This window comes from Nansenia antarctica (genome assembly GCF_963989245.1).
Source record: "Nansenia antarctica genome assembly, chromosome: 2".
In the NCBI taxonomy this organism is placed as follows: Eukaryota; Metazoa; Chordata; class Actinopteri; order Argentiniformes; family Microstomatidae; genus Nansenia; species Nansenia antarctica.
The window spans coordinates 52,343,286-52,370,878 of record NC_137675.1 but is presented as its reverse complement, the minus strand read 5'-3'; the positions used below and the strand labels follow the sequence as shown (position 1 = coordinate 52,370,878).

General features: G+C 45.4%; 1 protein-coding gene across 1 annotated transcript in view; it reads left to right on the top strand.

Annotated features, from left to right (window-relative positions):
- LOC308150258 (uncharacterized protein) overlaps positions 1-27,593 on the top strand; it is a gene marked incomplete at both ends in the record, with an annotated part of 103,083 nt that overhangs the window by 15,791 nt on the left and 59,699 nt on the right. The window contains 21 exons of the mRNA XM_080523109.1: positions 336-676; positions 815-946; positions 1,406-1,535; positions 1,704-1,839; positions 5,642-5,941; positions 6,679-7,639; positions 7,779-7,903; positions 8,274-8,402; positions 8,729-8,879; positions 13,882-13,921; positions 14,313-14,541; positions 15,123-15,290; positions 17,825-17,937; positions 18,355-18,484; positions 19,027-19,241; positions 20,840-21,143; positions 22,764-22,918; positions 23,264-23,562; positions 23,701-23,832; positions 24,265-24,394; positions 24,563-24,698. Of these exons, the coding sequence (XP_080379235.1) occupies positions 336-676; positions 815-946; positions 1,406-1,535; positions 1,704-1,839; positions 5,642-5,941; positions 6,679-7,639; positions 7,779-7,903; positions 8,274-8,402; positions 8,729-8,879; positions 13,882-13,921; positions 14,313-14,541; positions 15,123-15,290; positions 17,825-17,937; positions 18,355-18,484; positions 19,027-19,241; positions 20,840-21,143; positions 22,764-22,918; positions 23,264-23,562; positions 23,701-23,832; positions 24,265-24,394; positions 24,563-24,698 (4,456 nt within the window). The remainder of the gene's footprint in view (positions 1-335; positions 677-814; positions 947-1,405; positions 1,536-1,703; positions 1,840-5,641; positions 5,942-6,678; positions 7,640-7,778; positions 7,904-8,273; positions 8,403-8,728; positions 8,880-13,881; positions 13,922-14,312; positions 14,542-15,122; positions 15,291-17,824; positions 17,938-18,354; positions 18,485-19,026; positions 19,242-20,839; positions 21,144-22,763; positions 22,919-23,263; positions 23,563-23,700; positions 23,833-24,264; positions 24,395-24,562; positions 24,699-27,593) is intronic.

Here is a 27,593-nt window from a genome sequence, read left to right as displayed (position 1 = left end):
TAGTCTCTCACCTGGGGCCTCCTCTGCATTATTAGCATTGAATGGATACCAGTAGTCTAGTGTATGACTCACTGTGGTCTGTCCAGAGGTTGATGCTTAATCAGCAAATGTACCAGGACCTCTCAAATCGATTGACGCAGCCAGTCATCAAATTGAAGAATCCCATTGAAGTTGGTCATCTCCTCTTATCTCTGTGTCTGTTATCCCCTCTCTCTCTCTCTCTCTCTCTCTCTCTCTCTCTCTCTCTCTCTCTCTCTCTCTCTCTCTCTCTCTCTCTCTCTCTCTGTCTCTCTCTCTCTCTCTCTCTCTCTCAGACGTCTCCCTCTTGTACCGAGGGTGAAGCCTCCCGCCCGGTCGCCGCCGCCAAGAAAGATTTGGCCGTGAAGAGTAACCTGAACAACTTCTTCAAACTGGGCCAGGAGGGGAAGTACCGGGTCTACCACAACCAGTACAGCACCAACACGCTGGCCCTCAACAAGCACCAGCACCGCGAGGACCACGACAAGCGGCGCCACCTCTCCCACAAGTTCAGCCTGACCCCCGCCGGGGACTTCAAGTGGAACGGCTCCATCCACGGCTCCAAGGTGCTGACCGTCTCTACGCTGAGGCTCACCATCGTCCAGCTGGAGAACAACGTGCCCGCCCCCTTCATGCACCCCAACTGGGCCTCTCACAGGTAGGCTACTGTCTAACAGCCCCCTTACTCTGTGGAGCAAATGTAGTGATGATCCCTGATGCGTTGGGAATTGGCAATGCAAGGAGGCCATGTCATTCCATCACACAATGACTTATTTCTCTCCCTGTGTATTTCCAGGACCAATTGGATCAAAGCTTTCCAGATGTGCAGTAAGCCCCGGGAGTTTGCCTTGGCTCTGGCCAATCTGGAGTGTGCCATCAAACCTGTAGTCATGTTGCCAGTCTGGAAAGATGCCCTTGGACACACCATGTAAGGACACCACCATGATGGGGGGGGGGGGGGGGGGGGTGACTGTCAGAAATCCGTCATTCTTTAACACATGGACCTTGCACATAACACCTAACACATGTTGCTTTTAATAGGATAAGATGTCGTTTTTGGAGGAAAAGCAAAAGCAGACTAATTATGATTTGCATCACCACTCTACTGCATTGAAGCCTTTTGTTCCTCTTTTAAATGCAGAGTGGTGTGAGCAATGTATGCTGAGTAGCACACGCTTTTCCACGGTGTGAAAAAAAGCTCATTGTACAACATAATGGATCGCTGCTGACTAAACAAGCCAGAGTCACCTTGCTGTTTTTATCTAACAGTTTTTTTTTTATCCTCTCTGTTTTTGCTCTTTATCTCTCTCTCTCTCTCTCTCTCTCTCTCTCTCTCTCTCTCTCTCTCTCTCTCTCTCTCTCTCTCTCTCTCTCTCTCTCGCCTCAGGCTGCATCGCATGACTTCCATGGAGCGGGAGGAGAAAGAGAAGGTGAAAAAGAGAGAGAAAAAGTTGAAGGATGAGGAGCCTCTGCTGCAGGCCACCAGGGTGAAGTACACCATCCCCATCAAACACCAGGTACATCTGAGATGTGTTTTATATGATTCATATAATTAATTAAATTAAAATTAATATAATTATCCAAAAATATTGTGTTCCTCAATACATGTTGTGTTATTGTTTGTGACAAGCTGTAGATTTGTCCTACTTCTAGTTGTTGTCCTCTGTGCTTGTCTCTGTGTGTAGGTACGGAAGCAGAAGGGGGAGGAGTACAGAGTGACGGGGTACGGGGGCTGGAGCTGGGTCAGTAGGACCCATGTCCATCGCTTTGTTACCAGGCTACCAGGGAACACCAACGCCAACTACCGCAAAGCACTGGAGGGTAAAGGGCTATTTTAAGTTTTTAGCTTGTCTGTTTGTTTATTCCCCATTGTCTCATGTTGCTGTTAATGATCTGTGGTGTTGAGGCAGAAACTATGCCTCCAGCATGGCTCAGTGGATGTATATTGCTTCATGTTATGTAAATGCCATCTTTTTACAGCAGCTAAGAAGGGCAAAGAAAATGCAGCATCTGGCCCAAACAAGCGGAAATAATTTTTATTTTTTATTTTTATTTTTTCAAATATTTTTTATTATTTTTCTTGAGATTAGGACAATACAACATCCAACAAGAAAGACAGACACACATTAATACCCACATCGCAATCTGGGAAAAACAAAACAAAACAGACAAAAGAACACAGAAAAAACTAATAAAACAAAAACAGCAACAAAACAAAACAGCAACAAACAAAAAAAAACAGAACAAAAAACTAAAACAAACAAACAAATAAACAAACAAACAAGCAAAAAACACACACAGGTGCTACCAGAGGGCAAGACAAACAAAATACATGTTTACAATATTTTGATCAAGTAAAGATAGGGCATAGGTTGGTTGTGATATATTACAAGTAGAGCGCCTTGTCAGAAGTGTAAATGTCCATAGAGCTCTCTATCACCCAGAATTCCCCTCGTTAGCTAATAAGTTCCCCACATCATTTTGCTGGACATATTCCAAAAATGGTCCCCATATCTTTTTAAAGGAGTCTTGTTTACCTTTAATCATGTATGTCATCCTTTCCATTGTTAAAGAGGATGACATTTCCCTAAGCCATCGGGCAATACTGGGCCTGTTCACATTTTTCCAAGCCAAAGCTATTAACCGTTTTGCTTGCAACAGGCTCATATTTAAGAGTGTTTGTTGATATTGCTGTAGACGAAGATGAGTTGGGTACAACCCCAGGATAAACACTTTAGGAGTGAGCGGTAAGGAGACCGATGTTATCTGGAATATCATTTGAGATACCTCCTTCCAAAAATCTTTGATCTTTTCGCAGTCCCAGAGATAAAGTACCTTTACATGTATTACACTTAAAACATACATCTGGATTTTTGTTATTAAACGTATTTAATTTAACAGGGGTCACATAAGTTTGCATCAGCCAGTTGTATTGTAATAGCTTTAGTCGTGTTTTCACAGTCTGTGTCTGAGCCTTTGTGCATATACTACTCCATTCGTCCAAAGTGATATCCTCCTGAAATTCTTCCCTCCAAGCATTTAGTTTGTCTATGGACGAGTCTGATGAGCCAGTCTCTAACATGATATATATAGCGGATATTCTTCCCCTACCATTACAATTGGACGATATGGTTCTTTCTAAAGTGGACAATGGGGGTTCTTTTAAATAATCATTCTGGGCAGTTGAGAGGAAGCTCCTTGGCTGCAAATATTTAAAAAAGTGTTTTCTAGGAATATCAAATTTAGCAATAAGTTGTTCAAATGACATGAAAGTACTTTCTTTGTATAAATCTTGTACTTTCCTTAAGCCCTTACTGGCCCATATTTGGAAACCCGAATCTTCTCTCCCTGGAATGAAACTTTGATTTCCCCAAATAGGAGTGAAACCTGACGGAGATTGTGTTTCACCAAGAAATTTCCGCACATCATACCAGACTTTAATTGTGTTAAGAACAAAGGGATTGTTTGTTTGTTTTCTCAGTTTCTTGATATCCGCTGAGTAGATAAATAGATTAAGGGGTAGTTTCGGAGTAACAAAGGACATCTCAATATCTAGCCACGAAGGGATGTAGTCAGAACTCAAGTAATACATAGTAGAGCGAAGCTGAGCAGCCCAGTAGTACCACTGGATATTAGGCAGGTGGAGACCTCCTCTGTCATATGGAAGGTACAGTAAGGATAAGCGAACTCTGGGGCGTCTATCAGTCCATATGAAGGAAGTGAACATTATTTTAAGCTTTGTAAAGAGCGATGTTGGAGGGGGCAAAGGAATATTCTGAAATAGATACAACAGTTTTGGCAGAACATTCATTTTTAGAATATTGATCCGACCAATCAGGGATATAGGTAAGGATGACCACCTATCTATCGATTTTATTATGGAGTCCACGATAGGGTCATAATTAATTGAGACTATGTGGTCAATCTCTGGTGTAATGTGAATACCAAGGTAGGTAAAACCTTCTGTTGTATTAAGAAAAGGAGTGACATGTATAGGACAGAGTCTTTCCTCCTCCTTCAGCATCATGATTGAGGATTTTGTGTTGTTTATTTTATATCCCGAAAAGACCCCAAAGTCTTTAATCAGGTCTAATCAAGTACATAGTTCTATTCTCACTTTAATGACAGCCCAAGCATAGTGAGCAAATGAAACAAAACAAGCATATATCATACAATTCATCGTCTATGCATTAAACGGAAACGTAGCATATCATTTTAAACAAGGACCAATTTCATACAAATAATTCAAGCCAAGATCTTACATTGTTCGCCGTGTTCATATAGTCCCGTACAGCTAAGAGTTAAACGTTGTGGAAAAAAAGGACAGGTGTCTAGAACACACACACACACACACACACACACACAAATAAGAAATAAAAATAAGTTTAAAAAAAAAAAGGGGATGGAGATAGTGTTCTAGACGTCGCTTTCCTCTTCAAACAAAGCCAGCATAGATCGTTATTATTCGCCGTGTTGAAGTAGGCTAAGAGTTAGGCGTTTGAAAAAAGTCAAATGTTTACAACAAAAAAGAATGGAAATATACTTCCAGCCATAACTTTCCTCTTCAAACAAAGTCAAAGGAGATCAGTCTTGATCAGGCATACACACACAGGAAAAGAAAAAAAGAGTCTTACTGTGCGTTGTTCATCGTTGTTCTGCTACTCCATCATTGCTTAGTGTCTCCAAAAAATGCTCTACCTCTGTTTCAAAAACATATGAACGGTCGTTGTGGGTTATCCTCAGGCGCGCCGGGAAGATTATTCCATATCGGATAGCCTTGGCTTGTAGCCGCTGTTTAACGCCGTCAAATCGCTTCTGCTGTTTATGAACTTCCATGGGTAGATCTGGGAAAAACATAACGTGCTGATTCTTGTAGAGAACTCTCCCTTTCGCCCTGGCTGCATTCGCGACGCGCACCTTATCCTTGTAGTTTAGGAATTTAATTATCAGAGCCCTCGGTGGTGCGTCGGGATTGGACCTTGGGCCAGAGATTCGGTGAGCTCCCTCGATGATCAAAGGAAAGCGTAGTGTCCCCATATCCAGGGCGTCGGGAATCCACTGCTCCAAAAATGAGCAAGCATCTTTTCCCTCCGCACCCTCCGGGAGGTGGACCAGCCTCAGGTTCGATCTCCGACTGCGGCCTTCTAGATCAACTAGTTTGGAGGTGAGCCTTGTAACCTTTTCTTCCAGAGCGCTGGTGGTTGCGTTCAGGGTTCCGATGCTGTCCTCGGCCTCCGAAATGCGTAGCTCCGCCTGTGAGACTCGGCCAGCACACTCTTTGACTTCTCTGCTGATATTGTCCATTACAGACAAAACTTTTTCGAGTTTACCAGAGAATTCTGTTTTCATGTCGAGGATGGCCTTGAGAATATCCTCCGAGCCCACGGCACTGTTCGTACTGCTTTCCTCAGTGTTCTCTGGAGCTCGCGCGGCGCTTTCATCCTCAGAACCAGTCATTAGGCCTATAGTAATGTCTTTGGTGGCCTTTTTCTTAGGTGGCATAGTATATTTCTTGCGGCTAACCTTTTAATACTAAATTATTAATGTAAGATCTTTGAATGTGAGCTTTCTTTTAAGAATTTATTTCAAACTTGTAGCGGAGCAAACAAATGCGTCTGATCAGCTCCGCGTCATTACCGGAAGAATAGCGGAAAGCGGAAAGATTTGCTAAAAACAGAGACAGGCTCAGAAACCCAGGAAAAAGAGCCCGTCCCAGCCGCTTCAGAAAAAGACAACAAGCTAAAGTCGGTCGTAGAGTCATCTCAGAGCACCTCACCAGGAGAGGGGCAGGTGCTGAAAGAGAAGCAAGAGGAGAACGTCACAGAGAAGATGGAGGATAATAAAGATCAGGTGGAGGAGAAGACTGAAGACAAGATGGATGTTGTCTCAAGTCCACCCGCCACCTGTCTAGATAAAGAAAAAGGTGCTTTATTCAGTAATATCCATCTGTTTCTCATACCTTTCATCGACAATCCAGATGTCTCAAGGTGAATCATTTGAATAACAAAGGCTTAACATTTCCTGATGCTTGCTGTAAGATTTAGACTGTTAGGAGACATGCTAATCAGGCCAACCATTTGGAACTTGTTTTCACAAAATCTTTGATGGTTAGTGATCAAGTTAAGTGAGACTACTAATATATAGTAGTGTATGAATGTATGACATGTATCACATAGTGTGTAAGAAATGTAAATCTTTCCCTTTTATTTTGACTGTTTTCCCCTGCTTTTATATTCATTCTATGCTTGTATATGTTTTTATATTCACTTTATGTTCTTATTCCTGTTGTAAAGCACTTTGAGCTGCATTTCTTGTATGAAAGGTGCTATATAAATAAAGCTTTACTTACTTACTTACTTACAAGAACTATCAAACCAAATAAAATGCAGATGCATATAACATGAAGATGTTAAGGCTTTGTATACCGCTTCAGACTGGGTGATAGATCGAAGGGTAAAAAGAGCTGATGTAAAGCTCAGTTCTTGGTTCAGACCACACAGCTGGACCCAGAGTATGGACCTGCTCTGCTGCCTAATATACAAGTAAAAGATTCCTTAAACACAGAAGTCGTAACTGTCCTTTTATTCTCTTTCATTGCCAAACATTAACTTTGTCATGTCATGTCGGCTGATCGTTAACGGAGTTCTCTCCATCTCTCAGGTGAAGTGAACAGCAGAGGCCCCTCATCGCCGACGAAACCTGCTGTGAAGGAGGAGCCTATGGAAGAAGACGAGCCCAAAAAGGAGGAGGAGTCTGAAACCAAGCCCCCTGTCCGACCCTTCAACTACGACGTGGTGAACGTCAGCGAGGGCTTCCAGCTGCGCACGGCCTACAAGAAGAAAGTCAAGGCCTCCAAGCTGGACGGGCTGCTGGAGAGACGGGTGAAGCAGTTCACCATGGAGGAGAAGCAGAGGCTGGAGAAGCTCAAGCAGGCAGCTCTGCAGCCCAAGCCTGCCGCTTCCAAGCCCCAGGAGAAGCTCAACAACACAGGGACCTCTGTCAAAACGGAGCAGGCGGTGAAGTCAGCGGTGACACCGTTAACGAGTCTGAAGGCGCAGGACGGGCAGGTAGACTCAGCAGCGAAAGACCAGGTTGTCAAAAGGCTTGACTCTGACCAGCAGCAGTCAGTAAGGTCTGAGACCTCAGGAAAGACGGATAACCTGGACGTCAGATTAGGTTCGGCGGTAACAACGCAGGCGGCTGTTACAGGACCAGGGAGAAGAGAGCAGAAGGATGCTGCTCACCCCGTCGGCAGAGCAGCCGTCTCCCAGGAGACCAAGACCGTTGTCACGGCGACGGTGACGGACACCAAGTCGGGCCCCTCCGGGTCTACGGTGACCTCCATGACGGTCAGCAAAGGGTACTCCACCAGAGACAGGGTCACACTGCTCAAGTACGTCTGCTCCAAGAAGACCCGCTCGGGCACGGCCCTCCCCTCGTACCGCAAGTTTGTCACCAAGAGCAGCAAGAAGAGCATCTTCGTCCTGCCCAACGACGACCTGAAGAAACTGGCGAGGAGAGGGGGCATCAGAGAGGTGCCCTTCTTCAAATACAACGCCAAGCCTGCCCTGGACATCTGGCCCTATCCCTCCCCCAGACCCACCTATGGAATCACATGGAGGTGGGTGAAATTGCCACGACACTAAGAACTGAAACCATTTAGGAGAACCATGTCTCTCCGTGTCTCTGTCTGGTGATGGGTGATTTTGGTCGAGTCACACCTAATGGGTCAATGAGTCACACCGTGTCCCCCCCTGCAGGTACCGTCTCCAGACTGTCAAGTCTCTGGCAGGGGTGAGCCTGATGCTGCGGCTGCTGTGGGCCTGCCTGAGGTGGGATGACATGGCAGTCAAGCCCTCCGCTGCTGTGGGGACCACCCGCACAGGTGAGTGCACAGCTATTTCATCTTCCTCTCACTCCCTCTCTCTTTCTGTCCTCCCCCTCCTGTTTCTGCCTCTGTACCTCTCCCCCCCCCCCCCCCCCGCACTCTCCTTGTGCAAGGACACTGAATCAATGTCATATCCTTTTAATCATAAGCTTAGCTTACCAACCACAATGCAGACAGTGGCAGTAATATATATACGTAATGAGGTGATGATTACTAGAAACACTAGAGCGTCAGTAACTGATCAGATACGCTTGTGCGGTTGTCCTGTGGTTTAGTAGCCCATGCATGCCTATGAAGCAGTGTCCATTTTGAAGATGAGAGTCATTGGTATGTGCAGATGCTCAGATCTATCTGATTCTCTCCCTAGAAACCTCAGACACTGAGATCACAACCACGGAGATCATCAAACGGCGAGACGTGGGAGCGTACGGCATCCGGTCGGAATACTGCATCAGGAAAATCATCTGTCCCCTCGGCGTTCCCGACACTCCCAAAGGTAAAAAAGAGAAAACACACGGCATCTTCAAATTCGCCCAGGATCCCGCTGTTCCGGTCCCTACAGTGGCCTCATGAATCTTGGAAGCTTTGCCTTGCCTCGGTCAGCTTGTTCCTTATTCCCATCTAGTGTCCTCTCTCAAGTTAGATAAAGCACCTGTCCAGGCTAATGCCTACCCAAGCAACGTGAGACACAGTACCAATGGAGTTACTGTTGTTCTCTATCTACTCATTAAAGTGAAGGCATATGGCATCAAAGTCTTCTATCTTTTTGTGGGGTTGTATATCTCTTTCCCAATTCCCTATTCTCTTTTTTGTCTTGAGCAGAGGCTCACACTCCCCAGAGGAAAGGCCTGAGGTCCAGCGCTCTGAGGCCCAAGAAGCCTGAGCCAGCCAAGCAGACTGGGCCTATCGTCATGGAGACGTGGCTCTCTGAGGAGGAACTGGACCTTTGGGAGATCAGAGCCTTTTCAGAAAGGTGAGGAGATGTTGGTTCAGCCTTGGGCTGGAGCTAGAGTTAATGTGAGACACCGGTTGTGTGGTCTTTTAACTGTAACCCACTGTGTTGCAGCCATTATGTCTGTGCTGGATGTCATTTTTACTGTTGACCACTGAGTGGCGAGGGCATAGGAGTGCACAGGTATATAGGTGAGCTCACCGGTAGCCACAGGTGTTACTGATTGAACTGGTGAGCACACAGTCTTTGACCGTGTTGCCACACGCGAAACTGTTTTAGTGTATCATGTTTTTATATTAAAGTAAACAAATGATTGCAACGTACAGAAGTCGTCGGTGTTGGTATCACGAGTCAACTAAAGTTTACAGTTCAACAGTCGCGGTGACTAAGGAGGAAATAGTCACCACATTTAAGTCAAAGACTGGCTCATTTGGGCGAGTGGACTAATTGGTGAAGTGCTGCGCTTCAAGAAAGAAGAATTGGAAACTAAGCCGATGTTTACCTCCGTTTGAATTGGAACCGAGCGGACCAGTGGACAACTCGACTTCAGTAGGCTATCCATTTCAGATCCACCCGTTTCAGAGCTCTGGGTGAGTGATTGAATTGCCACAGCTGAAATCTGTCGTTGAGTGGTGAGTAGCCAAGTCGCTGGAGATAATTTGTTTGAAAACAAAGCGTAAACAAATGACTGAATGTAACAATGGCTACAGCGCAAAGTAAAAATTGTGATGACGCACAGCTGGTGGGCGTGGCTACTGCCAGCCCTGTGGAAATGAACCCAGAGGATTTAAAACGCAAAAGGCAGCTCACAAAAGCCTTGCTAGACAAAATAGACACTTTGCAAACAAAAAGAAAATGTCATTTGAACAAAGCAAACAAGTTAAAGGAGACTATTAATAAACTGATGTCTAACAGCAACAAGGATTGTAAAGAACCAGTGAAATGCGAGTTTGACAAGTTTAAACTGATGTGCCATGACGCACAAAATGCACACACAACTCTATTACCTTTGCTGCCAGCCGATGAAGCTGACAAGCATGAAGTGTGGTTTAAAGCCAAAACGTTGAGTGTCAATGAATTTACAGATGTGGTTACAAAATGGTTGGAATGTGAAATGGATAATGAATCGACTGGTGCAGTTACAAAACGGTTGGAAAGCAATAATGATGCTCATGATGTTGATGGAGCTGTCAATCACTACAAAATTGACGACGAAGATGAGGTGCATCCTTATGACAGTGTTTCTAATGTGGGAACGCAGGTTTCAAGTAAACGATCACAGAAGAGCCGTGGCAGCTCAAGGAGTGGCCGATCTTCTACAGTCTCATTAAAATGCATTGAAGCTGCAGCCGAGAAAGCTGCACTAGAAACGCGCGCTGCTGCTTTGCGTGACAAACATGTATTGCAGGAGCAGGCTGAGCAGCTTCGGAGGAAACAGGAACAGCTTGAACTTAACACCGAGATTGCAGTGTCCTCTGCTAAACTAGCAGTGTTTATGAAATCTGATGGAGGGAGTTCAATTAAAGAATCGTACACAAAGGAAAGGAAAACACCTCTCAATCCTGGGGCCAATGAATTCAATCCATTTCCAAGCACTATTATGAAAAACATGCATGTGCAGCCAAAGCAAAATATAGGCCTACAGTCTCATTCACAATCCAACCAGAAGGCATCAAGGTTAAAGAGACATGGAACAACAAACCAAATGATGGATTCTGGACAGGTCATGGAATCTTCCCACATTCTGGATGCTGCACAGGTCATAAAATCTCCTCACATGCAGATTTCACACAGTCAGGATTCTGAACATGCCGTTCAATCTTCTCACGGTCAGGCTAACTGTGGTGTTGTACCTTCTCCTAACACCCAGGACGGCAATATTTACAGTCTACTTCAATCACAAAATCAAATAACGGAGCTCTTGGTGCAACAGCAAAACATGAATTCCCTTCCAATAAGAGAAATTCCAGTGTTTCATGGAGATCCTCTGTCATACAGAGCTTTCGTCCGAGCATTTCAACACTGTGTGGTAAATAAGACCAACAACAAAGGTGATTGTTTGTACTTCCTACAGCAGTACACAAGAGGGCAGCCTCAGGAGCTAGTCCGCAGTTGTCAACTTATGCCTCCCGACAGAGGTTATGAAAGAGCAATGGAACTGCTGCAGGAGCATTTTGGGGATGAGTTGAAAATTACCGCTGCATATGTGGACAAGGTGCTTGGCTGGCCATTGGTGAAGGCTGAGGATGTCAAAGGACTGCAAGCATATTCACTCCTTTTGCGTGAGTGCTGTAACGCAATGGAAGAATTGAAATACATCAATGAACTTGACATGCCAGCTAACATGCGAGCCGTGATGCAGAAACTCCCCTACAAGTTAAAAGAAAAATGGAGAACAAAGGCGTGTGAGCTTTGGGAGCGCCATCAGCGCAGAGCTCAGTTTTTAGATATTGTTCTTTTTGTTGAGCGCCAAGTGAGAATTGCATCCGAACCTATTTTTGGAGATTTACAGTACAGTAGCTATGAAAAGCCTGTAGAGAAGAAACCATTTGGTGACAGGAACAGATCACCATCAAGGATCAAGGGAAATGCCTATGCTACAACTATTGTAAACACTGAACAGAGTGATGTTGCAGAGTCTACAAGCAATGACAGAAGCAAGAGACAAAGTGTACAGTACAAGACTACAAAATCAAATCTGTGTCTGTGTTGCTCCCTTGAGCATGGGTTGGAGCAATGCCCACAATTGGAAAAGAAAGCACACACACAGAAGATAAGTTTCCTGAAGGAGAAAGGCGTTTGTTTTGCTTGTTTGCAAACTGGACATATGAGCAAACACTGTGAAAGGCGCATGAGTTGCAAGGTGTGTGGTCAGAAACATCCAAGTGTTCTCCACATAAACAAGGAAAAGGAAATTGACACAGATGGGCTACAGAAAAAATCAAGTGACCGCACACACGTCTCTACCTTTTCTGGACATACAGGAGCCGGTAGCAGTGACGGCATTCTCTCAATCCTCCCAGTGCAAGTTAAGTCCTCCAAAGGTGACATAATAATTCAAACATATGCATTTTTGGACCCAGGAAGCACTTCAACATTCTGCTCTGAAAGCTTGATGACAAGGTTGAAAATGACTGGAAGGAGAGTAAAGGTTCAGTTGCGTACCATGGCGCCAGATCAGGAAGTTTCAAGCTTTATTCTTCAAGGTTTGGAGATTGCTGGCTGTAACAATGGACAGTTTTACAGCCTTCCTGAAGTTTTGACCCAAGAGAAAATGCCTGTGTCAACATCTAATATAATCTCAGATGAAGAAGTGGCGAAGTGGTCATATTTGAATGGCATCTGCATCCCTCACATCCAAGCCCAGGTGGATTTGCTGATTGGCACCAATGCCTCCAGGCTAATGGAACCCTGGGAGGTGGTGAACAGTGTTGGAGAGGGGCCGTACGCTTTTAAAACCCGGCTGGGATGGGTGATAAGTGGACCCCTCCAAGGAATCTGCAACGAGCAAAATGACTGCTCTCCGGTGGTTGCGAATAGAATTGCAGTGGAGCAGCTGGAGGAGCAACATTCAGATATGAGCGATGAGAGGACCCAGCACAAGAGAGACCTTACACAGATTAAGACTAGCTTGGACAATGAAAATAGTTCAGAGAATGGATCCCATCTTGCAGAGCTGCAAAACCAGATTACTCAGTTGAGTGAGGAGCTGGATTCTGTGCGTGCTGAGAGAGACCACCTCCAGTGTGAGAAGATCGACAGCCCTCAGAATCATGCAGAGGAGTTGGAGAAGCTGCTCTCTTGTGTGACTTCTCTCACTGAGGAGAGAGACCAGTTCCAGAAGATACTGGAGGGAGTGAGAGACGAGAGGAGTCAGCTCAAGATGGACCTGGAGGAAAATATGGAGATGGTCATACAGGTCCAGGCAGAGCTGAAATGTCAACAATATCTGAACTCAGAACAGCAGGCTGAGAGGGAACACGAAGAAACCCAATTTCAGCAACAAATACAGCATCTTGGAGAGGAACTGGAAACCATTCAATGTGAGAGAAACCAGTTGAAGAATGACTTGCAGGAAAATACAGAGACGGTTGCCGTGACTCAAGATATTTTACACTGCATTCAAGACGAGCTCAGACAACAGAAGCAATTGAACTCTGAACTTGAGAGTGAAAAGATACAGAAGCAGTCTCTTCTAGAACAGCAGGCTAAACAACAGAGTGAGGAGCTGGAGTTTGTGTGTGCTGAGAGAGACCTCCTCCTGTCTGAGAAAACGTACAGTCATGGTGAGGAGCTGGAGAAGCTGCTCTCTAGTGTGACTTCTGTCACTGAGGAGAGAGACCCGCTCCAGGAGATTCTGGAGGGAGTGAGAGAGGAGAGGAACCAACTCAAGATGGACCTGCAGGAAAATGTGGAGATATATCCCTACGGCACAAAATCCGGCAGATGACGCCTCAAGAGGACTGAAAGTGGAACATCTTCAACCCCAAAGACATTTCTGATGGATTACAAAGGACATTCCTGATAGATTACAAGTGGAGTGTAGGCTACTACAGCCCTGCATTATGGACTGATTTTTTTTGCTACTATATTTATGGTGTTGTTGCATAATGGCTTTGTTGTTTGGATTGTATTTGTTAATGTCTCTAGCCAATGAACAAATAGGAGCCGGAGTGTTGCAGCCATTATGTCTGTGCTGGATGTCATTTTTACTGTTGACCACTGAGTGGCGAGGGCATAGGAGTGCACAGGTATATAGGTGAGCTCACCGGTAGCCACAGGTGTTACTGATTGAACTGGTGAGCACACAGTCTTTGACCGTGTTGCCACACGCGAAACTGTTTTAGTGTATCATGTTTTTATATTAAAGTAAACAAATGATTGCAACGTACAGAAGTCGTCGGTGTTGGTATCACGAGTCAACTAAAGTTTACAGTTCAACAGTCGCGGTGACTAAGGAGGAAATAGTCACCACACACTGAATGTCAGTTGCCTTCTAACCTTTTCCTCTTTCCTGATGCAGGGTTGAGAGGGAGAAGGCCCAGGCGGCAGACCAGGTTAAGGTTAGTAGTGCTCTGAAGACAGCAGAGGAGGTCAAGGCCCAATTGGAGATTCAGCTAAAGCAACAGAGATTGGCTTGGTGGGAAGATCAGACAATTTTCCACCATGCACTACGGTGTGACACCTAGACTCCCAACATAGCACCCCCCCCTCAGTGTAAACCTAGGGGGCCACAAACACAAAACACAGGGAGCTGGGAAAGAGTAGTTCTAAAGGGCTAACTTTGGCAGTTGTGTGTCAATGATTCTTTAGTAGAACCATTCTTAATGTACACTGTCCAATAGAAATTCATAGTGTCATTGCTAATTTGTGTTGAAGGATGCAAAATATGTATTTGTATTCTGTGTGCAGTCCTTCACCTACTCGTTCGTTAAATCACTGTTTATGTTTTAGAAACGGTTGGAGCAGCAGAAGGCTGGTGCCATCAACCCCTCCACCGGCACTCCCATCACCCCGGCCTCCGCCACCCAGAAGGTCATGGTGGGCTCTCTGAGCAGCCAGGTGACCCAAGGCACCAAGGTGGTCCTGGCCACCAAGCTGGGGACGCCGGTGACATTCCAGCAGAACAAGAACTTCCAGCAGTTGTTTGCTTCCTCGGTCAAACAGGGTCAGAGCACCCCAGGTGAGTGTAGCTGGATTAGGGAGGCTGTTTGTCTAAAATCACATGACGTGACTGTGGTGTGTGTGTGTCTGATGAAGTTTCCCCGTCGTTGATGTGATGTGAAAGCGCTGTGGGAAAAGGATCGTGAGTGGAGTTGATGGCTCTTTCAATCCCCATTTTTTGTTCTTTTGAATGGTTAATTGGATCTTCACTCCTAGTGAATGTAACCATCTATGTCAACCATCAGCATGGCTTTCGTTTTTTCATTTTTGTCGCTATACCATATTACAATAGATATATTTAAGTTTTGTCAGAGTGCCTTTTTGGCCGGTGGTGTCCACTCTTATCTCCCAGAGTAATTCTGATAATCAGGGAAAGGTGAATTCCCTATAAACCTTAACAATAACAAGACTCCCAAACTGTCAATGTGGAGTGTCAACCTTTAGGTCAATAAATGCCCCAAAATTCAAGCAAATGGCCTTGATTATACTGTATATCAACGCTGCTAAAACCAACCCAGTGGACACCACTGCTATAGACGGTAGCTGTTGTGGTTGCCCGCTGGTCTGGGTGTGACTGCAGGTCACGTGTGTGTGTTGCAGCCTCCACCGGCGTGGTGGCCACCGTGGCCAGCAGCGTCACCACCTCTGGGCAAACGTTCCAGATCGCTGCCGGCCAGGTGACCATGGCGACCAAGGTCATCACTGCCAAGCTACCGCTGCCGCCTAACAGCAAGATTGTCACGGTCAACATGCCGACCACGCAAGGAGGTATGGATGGAGGGTCTCGCCGTGCGTTCGTTAAGGTCTACCCCCCCACGTAACGGTTCATGGATGAGCTATGTCACCACCGTGGAAATGGAACCCCCATGAGACACAGGCCCAATCCCGATTCTCTTTTTTACCACTTCGGCTCGTTTTGGAGTCACTCGTTTTGGAGTCACTCGTTTTGGAGTCACTCGTTTTGGAGCCATAGCCGTAGTGGTTCCCCGGGGGAAATGGGACAACCCTTCACGACGTCATCCGTAGTGTAATGAATGGGTTAATTCATAGTCAGGACAGCGCATGCGCCTTAGAGAGAGTTCGTGATATACCAGAAGGTGACTGACAGGTGTCGAGAGAACCGAAGTAAACTGGTTATACCTTTGTTGAACCCAGACTCAAGTGTCTTATTATTCTATGTCCAAGTGACATTACACGTAGTATCGTAGAAAAGCATTGACGCTCGCGATTCATTCACAACTTGAATGAACTTGAACGCTATCAATCGATCAAACAAGTCATCAAATAAAAAAGAACAATGCTTCATTATCAGACCATGACAGAATAAGCTCTAACCTGTCTGAAACCTGTGCTCCAGTGGTGTAGTATACCCACTAGGAAAGGGCAAGGACTTCCGTATACCCACTTAAAAATGTGTGAGGATACGTAACGGCGTTTTGTGACAGAACTTTCACTTTCATTCATAAAATTCACCCCGTCTGTGTTACGAAGCGCTTGACTTTTGGAATTTGCGCCTATCATGCACATATCAGCCTGTGGATAGATAACTTTAGATAGATAACTTTACATTAAATATGTCTACCATCATCCGCTGTCAAACACCACAATTTATTTTTAAATAAACATGATTGTACATCTCTGTAATCGCGCACCGATGTATTTATATGGGGAAGGCTGTGCTTGACGATTCCATTGGACTGACGCCGGGCAGAGGAACAGGGACTGTCGCCGTTTGACAAACGCGCAGAATATGAGTGCTCCGGACCGGTGTCCTGCTTTGATAGTCTAATGCAGCGGTTCCCAACCTTTTTGGACTCACGGCCCACTTTACAAATCTCTACAGTATTCGCGGCCCACCTAGTGCGCGAAGCGTGTAAAGAAAAGGTCTATAATGCATTGAAATGACATTAGTACATCAGACATTAGACATCAGACATGGAAATATGTCAATGTGCGGCTGTCATGCACAAATCAGCTTGTAACGTTAGACACACAGCACATCGGCATAATAACGTTTTGTTGTTGTTGTGCTTATTATAAAGAAAAGGTCTATAATGCATTTAAATGAATGATACAACCCATTAATAATATTACCTAATAACAACTGCTCGGATTAGATTGCGGGTGGAAATAGGTCAAAATGCGCATCATGTACAAGTCAGACGAACGTTTGATAGATAACTTTACATAATACCATCATCCGCTGTCAAACGCCACTGGTAATAATTGATTTATGATTGTACATCTCTGAAATGCTCGACTGTCATGCAGCGTTGCGTTACTGTAACGTTAGACACAGCACCGACATAAAAGCGATATTTTGGTTATGCTTGTTATAAATAAAAGGTCTATAATGCATTGTAATGACATTGAACTAAGATAATACGATGGTTATCATCATTTTTCAAGTCTTTTTCAAGTAAGTAATTCCAGAAAAAGTAAATGACATTTCAGCCTCGCTTCCGTATTACGAGAGCGAAAAGAACATTTCTGTAGATGTTTCGCAATGCATGCCGGAAGGGAGTCTCATGGCTCCGAATCGAACGAGGGTCAAGATTTTCTCCGAACGGAGCCATGGAAAAACTGCACTGCCCTAAAGGGGAAATGGGACAGGTTCTTTTTTACAGTGAAAGACTCCTCTGGGATCCCCAGCCTGTCTGTAATAGATACAGGTTGTCCTGTCAGAATATTGATCCCACGGAGGCTTCCTCTTGGTGTCTTGGACTCAGTCCCACTGACAAAACACAGGAGACCTGCCGTGCTTGGTCAATGAAATCTGCTCAGATCATCTGCAAGAGGGGCAGAGGAATTTCTACAGCAGATGGCTCTGATTGACAGTTTGGTTGTCATTTGACCTACTTTGGTACACTGGCACATTGACTCCCTGCCTGAACGAGGGGGATGTGAGGCAGATTTGCGCACAGAAAAGACATGTTATTCTGATTTTGAGGCGATGCATTAGGCATAAACACTGTCCAGGCAAAATAGAACCCTTTGTTTGTGGACAGAACAAGCAGATTGTCTTTCCTCCACATCATTCGTTTTGAAAAAAAAAAGAAAAAAAAGAAAAGAACATGTTGTTACCATGGGGATAGTGTTCCTGTCAAAGTGGAACAGCTCCTCCAAAAGCTTTTCCTAAAATGAACTGCCTCTGTCTTTTCGCCTCTTGTTAGACTCATTATTAAAGCAGTGACAGAAGTGAACCACCCACACACACACACATGCCTCGCCACTGTTTATTCTCCACTGCTGCTCCTGGCCTGGGTGTGAATGGCCAGTAACATGCTGCCTCTCCTCCTCAGGTGTGGTGCAGGTCCAGCAGAAGGTCCTGGGGATGCAGACCTACTCCACATTCCAGCCCCGCACCGCCGCCATCAACATCAGGCCCAACACCGCCGCCTCCACCACTCAGCAGGTAGACACCCGGCTCCCTGTCTCTCCTCTCTCTCTACGTCCATCTAGCCTTAGCCATGTCGCTCTCTCTCTACTTCTGTGCGTGTATCTCTCTCCTTCTCTCTCTCTCTCTGTGTCTCTCTCTCCTTTTCTCTCTCTCTGTGTCTCTCTCTCTGACTCTCTCTCTCTCTGTCTCTCTCTCCTTTTCTCTCTTTCTGTGTCTCTCTCTGACTCTCTCGCTCTCTGTGTCTCTCTCTCTCCCTCTGTTTCTCTCTCTCTGTCTCTCTCTTTCTCTGTCTCTCTCTCTCTCTCTCTCTCTCTCTCTCTCTCTCTCTCTGTCGGTCTCTCTGTCTGTGTGAAAGAGGGGTAACTTTAATTAACTTAAGTGAGTGTAAATGAGTGTACAGTGTCACTTATCCCTGGTGGTTCTCTTGCCCAGGTGATCACCACCGGAGCCCAGATCCGGCCAGGCATGACGGGGATCCGCTCGCCCCTGCAGCAGGCCACCGCCATGGGCAAAACCATCATCAGAACCCCCCTGGTGGTACAACAAGGTATTCTCCCAGCCAGTAGGTCTCCCTCTCTTCTCTGCGGTCTGTCCCTCCCTCGTCCCAACCCCCCGTGGCTGCATGACTCTCCCACTCAGCATGGGCGTCGGTGGACCGCTGCTATGAAAACGCAAACTTTATTAAACTATATTAAATTATACGTAGAGCAAATATCGATTCGGCCTAATAAATGCTGCTTTTGTTTTCTACCCTCATTTCACGTGGCTTGCTTGTTGGTGTCAAATTTGAACTAGAAACATGTTGATTATACCTACATTTATACCTACATTATGCCGTCTAATGATCGCAAGGTTGGCAGATCGGCGGTTTGAGCCCCGGCTGGCCACATGTCGAAGTGTCCTTGTGCAAGACACTGAACCCCAAATTGCTCCCAGTGAGCGGGCCGGCGCCTTGCATGGTAGCTTGCCTCCATTGCTGTGTGAATGTATGTGTGAATGGGTGAATGAGAGGCCGTCGTAAAGCGCTTTGGATAAAGGCGCTAATATAAGTGCAGTCCATTTATCATTTTACAATTTCTTGTTGATCCTGTCTCTCCTCTCCAGGCCAGTCCCAGCAGGTGGTGGCTCAGATCATCCGGGGCCAGCCTGTGTCCACGGCCGTCTCTAGTGCCAGTCCCATGCAGACCACTGCAGGACAGAGGCTGGTGGGGGCCATGCCTCCCCCCCGCGCTGCCCCCCCAGCCCCAGGGCAGTCCCCGGCCCCGCCCACCCCCCAGGGTCCACGACCACAGCAAGGCCAGCTAACGCAGGGAGCACAGGTGAGGGTGCTCTCTCTCTCTCTCTCACTCTCTCACTCTCTCTCTCTCTCTCTCTCTCTCTCACACACACACACAGAGCTCCTCTTGATTCGGTAGAGGTTGCTTCTCTGTCAGATTATTCAATCAGTGTTTTCAATTGACTGACTCACCCAAACGTCTCTTTGATGACGGTGCTGGTAGTTATGGTGATGGTGTTAGCATATGCTACTATGCCATGCCGTTCTTTATTGTATGTCTGCCTCATAACCGCCCATACATTTATCGTTTTCTCTTGAAACTTCACTCAGCAGCCAGGAAACTCTATGGACAGACAAAAGGTTAGCAAGTTCATCATCACCTGGGTAGATCTGGGGCTGGTGTTTCTACAATCTCTCCCTTTTCCCGTGGATTGTGTGATTTGTCTTAGTTTTGTGTTCTGGCTCACTGACTGCCCCCCCTCTCACTGTAGCTGTGTTCTATCTATGTCTGTAACCTCTTTCTCACCATCGGGCCGACGTGGACCCAAACGGTACTGTGCTGGCTTGGATGTTTTCTTTTCCCATCGTCCTCTCTGGCACAGTTCTGGCAACTGTGGTGGACGTCTAAAGGCCAAGCTCCACCTGCTGCGTTGCGTCAACTCGCCATCGGCGTTGCGTCAACTTCCCGTTGTCCAAGCTCCACCTACTGCGTTGCGTCAACGTCAACGTTCTACTCTAGCTCCACTGTCATTGGTCAATTGTCAATTGGTCTCATTGTGACGTCTGCGTCCACCGTCAAAAATCTAACTTTTTTGAATGTCTACTTTTGACGCAGCCATCGGACGCAACGCAACGCTGACGCAACGCAGCAAGTGGAGCACATTTCATTGATTACAATGCATTTGATCCCAATTTCGGACGCAACGCACATTTGACGCAACGCTCGATGGCCATGGTGGAGCTTGGCCGTAACACAGCACAGCAGCACAGCATAGTTCAGTACAGTATAGCCTGGTTCAGTATAGCCTGGTTCAGTATAGCCTGGTTCAGTATAGCCTGGTTCAGTACAGCTTGGTTCAGTATAGCTTGGTTCAGTATAGCCTGGTTCAGTATAGCCTGGTTCAGTACAGCTTGGTTCAGTACAGCTTGGTTCAGTACAGCTCGGTTCAGTACAGCTTGGTTCAGTACAGCCTGGTTCAGTACAGCTTGGTTCAGCACAGTTTGTTCAGTATAGCCTGGTCCAGTATAGCTTGGATCAGTACAGCCTGGTTCAGTACAGCCTGGTCCAGTACAGTTTGGTTCAGCACAGTTTGTTCAGTATAGCCTGGTTCAGTACAGCTTGGTTCAGTATAGCTTGGTTCAGTACAGCTTGGTCCAGTATAGCTTGGTTCAGCACAGCTTGGTTCAGTACAGCTTAGTTCAGTATAGCTTGGTTCAGTATAGCCTGGTTCAGTACAGCTTGGTTAAGTATAGCTTGGTTCAGTATAGCCTGGTTCAGTACAGCTTGGTTCAGTATAGTCTGGTTCAGTACAGCTTGGATCAGTATAGCCTGGTCCAATACAGCAGGGTAGTGTGAGATGGGTACGGTATGTCTGGGTTTGTGTCCCGCTCTTTAACGCTGACGGTGTGTGTTGGTTCTAGGGAGGGAACCAGGGTCTGACGGTGGTGATCCAGGGGCAGGGCCAGACCACGGGCCAGCTGCAGGTCATCCCCCAGGGCGTGACGGTCATCCCCGGCCCCGGCCAGCAGCTCATGCAGGCGGCCATGCTCAGCGGCCAGGTCCAGCGCTTCCTCTTCACCCCCATTTCCCCGGCCTCAGCGCCTACAGCCGCCGTCACCACCCCGACCTCTGCTACCACTACCCCCGCCACCCCAAGCCCCGCCACCCCGGCCAGCGCTGCTGTAACCCCCGTCACAGCTGCCACCACCACTCCCTCAGTGCCAGGTAAGAGGCACCTTAGTCAGTGGCGGCAGGCCAATAAAGGGCGCTAGGGCGCCGCCCCCACCTTTCAACGCAGCCCCATATATACTGTATGTTATGTTATGTTACTTGTTACTTATGTTACTTAAAAAATAAACAGTGTTATCTGTGTGTGTGTGTAAAATTCACTGTGAAAATACATAGGGGAGGAGTCGGGGCGCCGGCCGAATGGCAGTCTATGGCAGTCCAAATACTTTTGGCTTACACGTGAGCTGTAGCAGCGCTCCAATTGTCTGTCTCCTATTTCTCGGTCGGGGCGCAAAAAATGCGCCCCGAGCATGCGCAGATTATAGGCTTACCTAGGCTGCAGCCTAGGGCCACTACCACTAGGGGTAGTAAAAATAAATAAATGCGTGAGACTTGAGAGCCCTGAATATCCGGTTGTTAAGTCTGACGTCAAACGTGACGTTTTGCAATTTCCGGGTCTAAACCAGAAATTCTCCGCACCAGAATACCAGTGTACTACAGCGGTAGAATGACAGTTTAATCGTTTTTTAGACTCGGATCTATTCATACAACAAGGGACACAGCACTTTCCCGTTTTCCCCATATTGTCAGGGTATTTGAGCCTCGGAAAAGCGCTATATAAATATAATTTATTATTATTATTATTGCGGCATTTCGAAGACAGCGCCTCAGCCAACTTTGGACCCGGAAACACGTCGCGACTTAACAACCGAATAGCTAAGTTTAAAAAAATAGCAGCAACAGAGAGACAGACAACAGGAGAGGAGAGCAACAGAGAGACAGACAACAAGGAGAGGAGAGCAACAGAGAGACAGACAACAAGGAGAGGAGAGCAACAGAGAGACAGACAACAAGGAGAGGAGAGCAACAGAGAGACAGACAACAAGGAGAGGAGAGCAACAGAGAGACAGACAACAAGGAGAGGAGAGCAACAGAGAGACAGACAACAAGGAGAGGAGAGCAACAGAGAGACAGACAACAAGGAGAGGAGAGCAACAGAGAGACAGACAACAGGAGAGGAGAGCAACAGAGACAGAACTGAGGTGAGGTGAGCAACAGAGATAGTTCAGGATGATAACAAACAGTTCAGTATGACAGAGACAACTAATAGAAAGACAACTTTATGATTATAGAGTTTACATAATCAAGGAAATATTGTATGATAATAGAAAGGTACACTTTAATTTAATTAAAGAAGTAACAAAGAACACATTTATTATCACAATTGCATTGTGTTCCATGTCTTTCTCCATTGAATAAATAATGCCTAGTTGAATGGCTAAACAAGACAACTGTCTGGACAGTACTGCTAGAATTATTCACCTTACCGCTGCACAGATAGACAAAGGGTATAAGTCCATTCTGTTAACATTAGGTCTACTCTGCTAACAAAGACTATTCCAGTTGATTTGTCAGTTGTTGTGCATTATATTTTTGTTGTGTTTGCAGTTTGCCCTTTAATAAGTTATATATAAAAATAATTAAGTTATATATATATTCTCATGTACTGTGTCTTCGTCGGTGTTTGCGTTTGTCGTCATTGACTCCCTATCTTTCTGTTTCTCTGTCTCTTATCAACCGATGATCCCTGATACTTATCTGTTTCATGACCTGCAGGTGAAGGCAAGGAGAGGGTGAACGGCGAAGGGGCGGGGTCTGGACAGAGTCCCAACCGCGTAGTGACCCACCCGCCTAACCCGGATAGCAGGCCGAGCCCGCTGAAGGAGGGCAGCTCCCGGGACGGCAGCCCTACGCCCAGGGACGGCAAGGAGGTGAGACCCCAACCAGGTGTCCCTCACTCAGCCTGCTGCCCTGAGGGTTCATTCAGAGGCTAGTCTCTCACCTGGGGCCTCATCTGCATTATTAGCATTGAATGGATACCAGTAGTCTAGTGTATGACTCACTGTGGTCTGTCCAGAGGTTGATGCTTAATCAGCAAATGTACCAGGACCTCTCAAATCGATTGACGCAGCCAGTCATCAAATTGAAGAATCCCATTGAAGTTGGTCATCTCCTCTTATCTCTGTGTCTGTTATCCTCTCTCTCTCTCTCTCTCCTCTCTCTCTCTCTCTCTCTCTCTCTCTCTCTCTCTCTCTCTGTCTCTCTCTCTCTCTCAGACGTCTCCCTCTAACCTGAACAACTTCTTCAAACTGGGCCAGGAGGGGAAGTACCGGGTGTACCACAACCAGTACAGCACCAACACGCTGGCCCTCAACAAGCACCAGCACCGCGAGGACCACGACAAGCGGCGCCACCTCTCCCACAACTTCAGCCTGACCCCCGCCGGGGACTTCAAGTGGAACGGCTCCATCCACGGCTCCAAGGTGCTGACCGTCTCCACGCTGAGGCTCACCATCGTCCAGCTGGAGAACAACGTGCCCGCCCCCTTCATGCACCCCAACTGGGCCTCTCACAGGTAGGCTACTGTCTAACAGCCCCCTTACTCTGTGGAGCAAATGTAGTGATGATCCCTGATGCGTTGGGAATTGGCAATGCAAGGAGGCCATGTCATTCCATCACACAATGACTTATTTCTCTCCCTGTGTATTTCCAGGACCAATTGGATCAAAGCTTTCCAGATGTGCAGTAAGCCCCGGGAGTTTGCCTTGGCTCTGGCCAATCTGGAGTGTGCCATCAAACCTGTAGTCATGTTGCCAGTCTGGAAAGATGCCCTTGGACACACCATGTAAGGACACCACCATGATGGGGGGGGGTGTGACTGTCAGAAATCCGTCATTCTTTAACACATGGACCTTGCACATAACACCTAACATGTTGCTTTTAATAGTATAAGAGGTCGTTTTTGGAGGAAAAGCAAAAGCAGACTAATTATGATTTGCATCACCACTCTACTGCATTGAAGCCTTTTGTTCCTCTTTTAAATGCAGAGTGGTGTGAGCAATGTATGCTGAGTAGCACACGCTTTTCCACGGTGTGAAAAAAAGCTCATTGTACAACATAATGGATCGCTGCTGACTAAACAAGCCAGAGTCACCTTGCTGTTTTTATCTAACAGCTTTTTTTTTATCCTCTCTGTTTTTGCTCTCTCTCTCTCTCTCTCTCTCTCTCTCTCTCTCTCTCTCTCTCTCTCTCTCTCTCTCTCTCTCTCTCGCCTCAGGCTGCATCGCATGACTTCCATGGAGCGGGAGGAGAAAGAGAAGGTGCAAAAGAGAGAGAAAAAGTTGAAGGATGAGGAGTCTCTGCTGCAGGCCACCAGGGTGAAGTACACCATCCCCATCAAACACCAGGTACATCTGAGATGTGTTTTATATGATTCATATAATTAATTAAATTAAAATTAATATAATTAGCCAAAAATATTGTGTTCCTCAATACATGTTGTGTTATTGTTTGTGACAAGCTGTAGATTTGTCGTACTTCTAGTTGTTGTCCTCTGTGCTTGTCTCTGTGTGTAGGTACGGAAGCAGAAGGGGGAGGAGTACAGAGTGACGGGGTACGGGGGCTGGAGCTGGGTCAGTAGGACCCATGTCCATCGCTTTGTTACCAGGCTACCAGGGAACACCAACGCCAACTACCGCAAAGCACTGGAGGGTAAAGGGCTATTTTAAGTTTTTAGCTTGTCTGTTTGTTTATTCCCCATTGTCTCATGTTGCTGTTAATGATCTGTGGTGTTGAGGCAGAAACTATGCCTCCAGCATGGCTCAGTGGATGTATATTGCTTCATGTTATGCAAATGCCATCTTTTTACAGCAGCTAAGACGGGCAAAGAAAATGCAGCATCTGGCCCAAACAAGCGGAAAGATTTTTTATTTTTTATTTTATTTTTTTCATTTTTTCATTTTTTTTTCTTGAGATTAGGACAATACAACATCCAACAAGAAAGACAGACACACATTAATACCCACATCGCAATCTGGGAAAAACAAAACAAAACAGACAAAAGAACACAGAAAAAACGAATAAAACAAAAACAGCAACAAAACAAAACAGCAACAAACAAAAAAAAACAGAACAAAAAACTAAAACAAACAAATAAACAAACAAACAAGCAAAAAACACACACAGGTGCTACCAGAGGGCAAGACAAACAAAATACATGTTTACAATATTTTGATCAAGTAAAGATAGGGCATAGGTTGGTTGTGATATATTACAAGTAGAGCGCCTTGTCAGAAGTGTAAATGTCCATAGAGCTCTCTGTATCACCCAGAATTCCCCTCGTTAGCTAATAAGTTCCCCACATCATTTTGCTGGACATATTCCAAAAATGGTCCCCATATCTTTTTAAAGGAGTCTTGTTTAACCTTTAATCATGTATGTCATCCTTTCCATTGTTAAAGAGGATGACATTTCCCTAAGCCATCGGGCAATACTGGGCCTGTTCACATTTTTCCAAGACAAAGCTATTAACCGTTTTGCTTGCAACAGGCTCATATTTATGAGTGTTTGTTGATATTGCTGTAGACGAAGATGAGTTGGGTACAACCCCAGGATAAACACTTTAGGAGTGAGAGGTAAGGAGACCGATGTTATCTGGAATATCATTTGAGATACCTCCTTCCAAAAATCTTTGATCTTTTCGCAGTCCCAGAGACAGTGAGATAAAGTACCTTTACATGTATTACACTTAAAACATACATCTGGATTTTTGTTATTAAACTTATTTAATTTAACAGGGGTCACATAAGTTTGCATCAGCCAGTTGTATTGTAATAGCTTTAGTCGTGTTTTCACAGTCTGTGTCTGAGCCTTTGTGCATATACTACTCCATTCGTCCAAAGTGATATCCTCCTGAAATTCTTCCCTCCAAGCATTTAGTTTGTCTATGGACGAGTCTGATGAGCCAGTCTCTAACATGATATATATAGCGGATATTCTTCCCCTACCGTTACAATTGGACGATATGGTTCTTTCTAAAGTGGACAATGGGGGTTCTTTTAAATAATCATTCTGGGCAGTTGAGAGGAAGCTCCTTAGCTGCAAATATTTAAAAAAGTGTTTTCTAGGAATATCAAATTTAGCAATAAGTTGTTCAAATGACATGAAAGTACTTTCTTTGTATAAATCTTGTACTTTCCTTAAGCCCTTACTGGCCCATATTTGGAAACCCGAATCTTCTCTCCCTGGAATGAAACTTTGATTTCCCCAAATAGGAGTGAAACCTGACGGAGATTGTGTTTCACCAAGAAATTTCCGCACATCATACCAGACTTTAATTGTGTTAAGAACAAAGGGATTGTTTGTTTGTTTTCTCAGTTTCTTGATATCCGCTGAGTAGATAAATAGATTAAGGGGTAGTTTCGGAGTAACAGAGGACATCTCAATATCTAGCCACGAAGGGATGTAGTCAGAACTAAAGTAATACATAGTAGAGCGAAGCTGAGCAGCCCGGTAGTACCACTGGATATTAGGCAGGTGGAGACCTCCTCTGTCATATGGAAGGTACAGTAAGGATAAGCGAACTCTGGGGCGTCTATCAGTCCATAATATTCATATTATGAAAGAAGTGAACATTCTTTTAAGCTTTGTAAAGAGCGATGTTGGAGGGGGCAAAGGAATATTCTGAAATAGATACAACAGCTTTGGCAGAACATTCATTTTTAGAATATTGATCCGACCAATCAGGGATATAGGTAAGGATGACCACCTATCTATCGATTTTATTATGGAGTCCACGATAGGGTCATAATTAATTGAGACTATGTGGTCAATCTCTGGTGTAATGTGAATACCAAGGTAGGTAAAACCTTCTGTTGTATTGAGAAAAGGAGTGACATGTATAGGACAGAGTCTTTCCTCCTCCTTCAGCATCATGATTGAGGATTTTGTGTTGTTTATTTTATATCCCGAAAAGACCCCAAAGTCTTTAATCAGGTCTAATCAAGTACATAGCTCTATTCTCACTTTAATGACAGCCCAAGCATAGTGAGCAAATGAAACAAAACAAGCATATATCATACAATTCATCGTCTATGCATTAAACGGAAACGTAGCATATCATTTTAAACAAGGACCAATTTCATACAAATAATTCAAGCCAAGATCTTACATTGTTCGCCCTGTTCATATAGTCCCGTACAGCTAAGAGTTAAACATTGTGGAAAAAAAGGACAGGTGTCTAGAACACACACACACACACAAATAATTTTTAAAAAAAAGTAAAAAAAAAAAAGGGGATGGAGATAGTGTTCTAGACGTCGCTTTCCTCTTCAAACAAAGCCAGCATAGATCGTTATTATTCGCCGTGTTGAAGTAGGCTAAGAGTTAGGCGTTTGAAAAAAGTCAAATGTTTACAATAAAAAAGAATGGAAATATACTTCCAGCCATAACTTTCCTCTTCAAACAAAGTCAAAGGAGATCAGTCTTGATCAGGCATACACACACAGGAAAAGAAAAAAAGAGTCTTACTGTGCGTTGTTCATCGTTGTTCTGCTACTCCATCATTGCTTAGTGTCTCCAAAAAATGCTCTACCTCTGTTTCAAAAA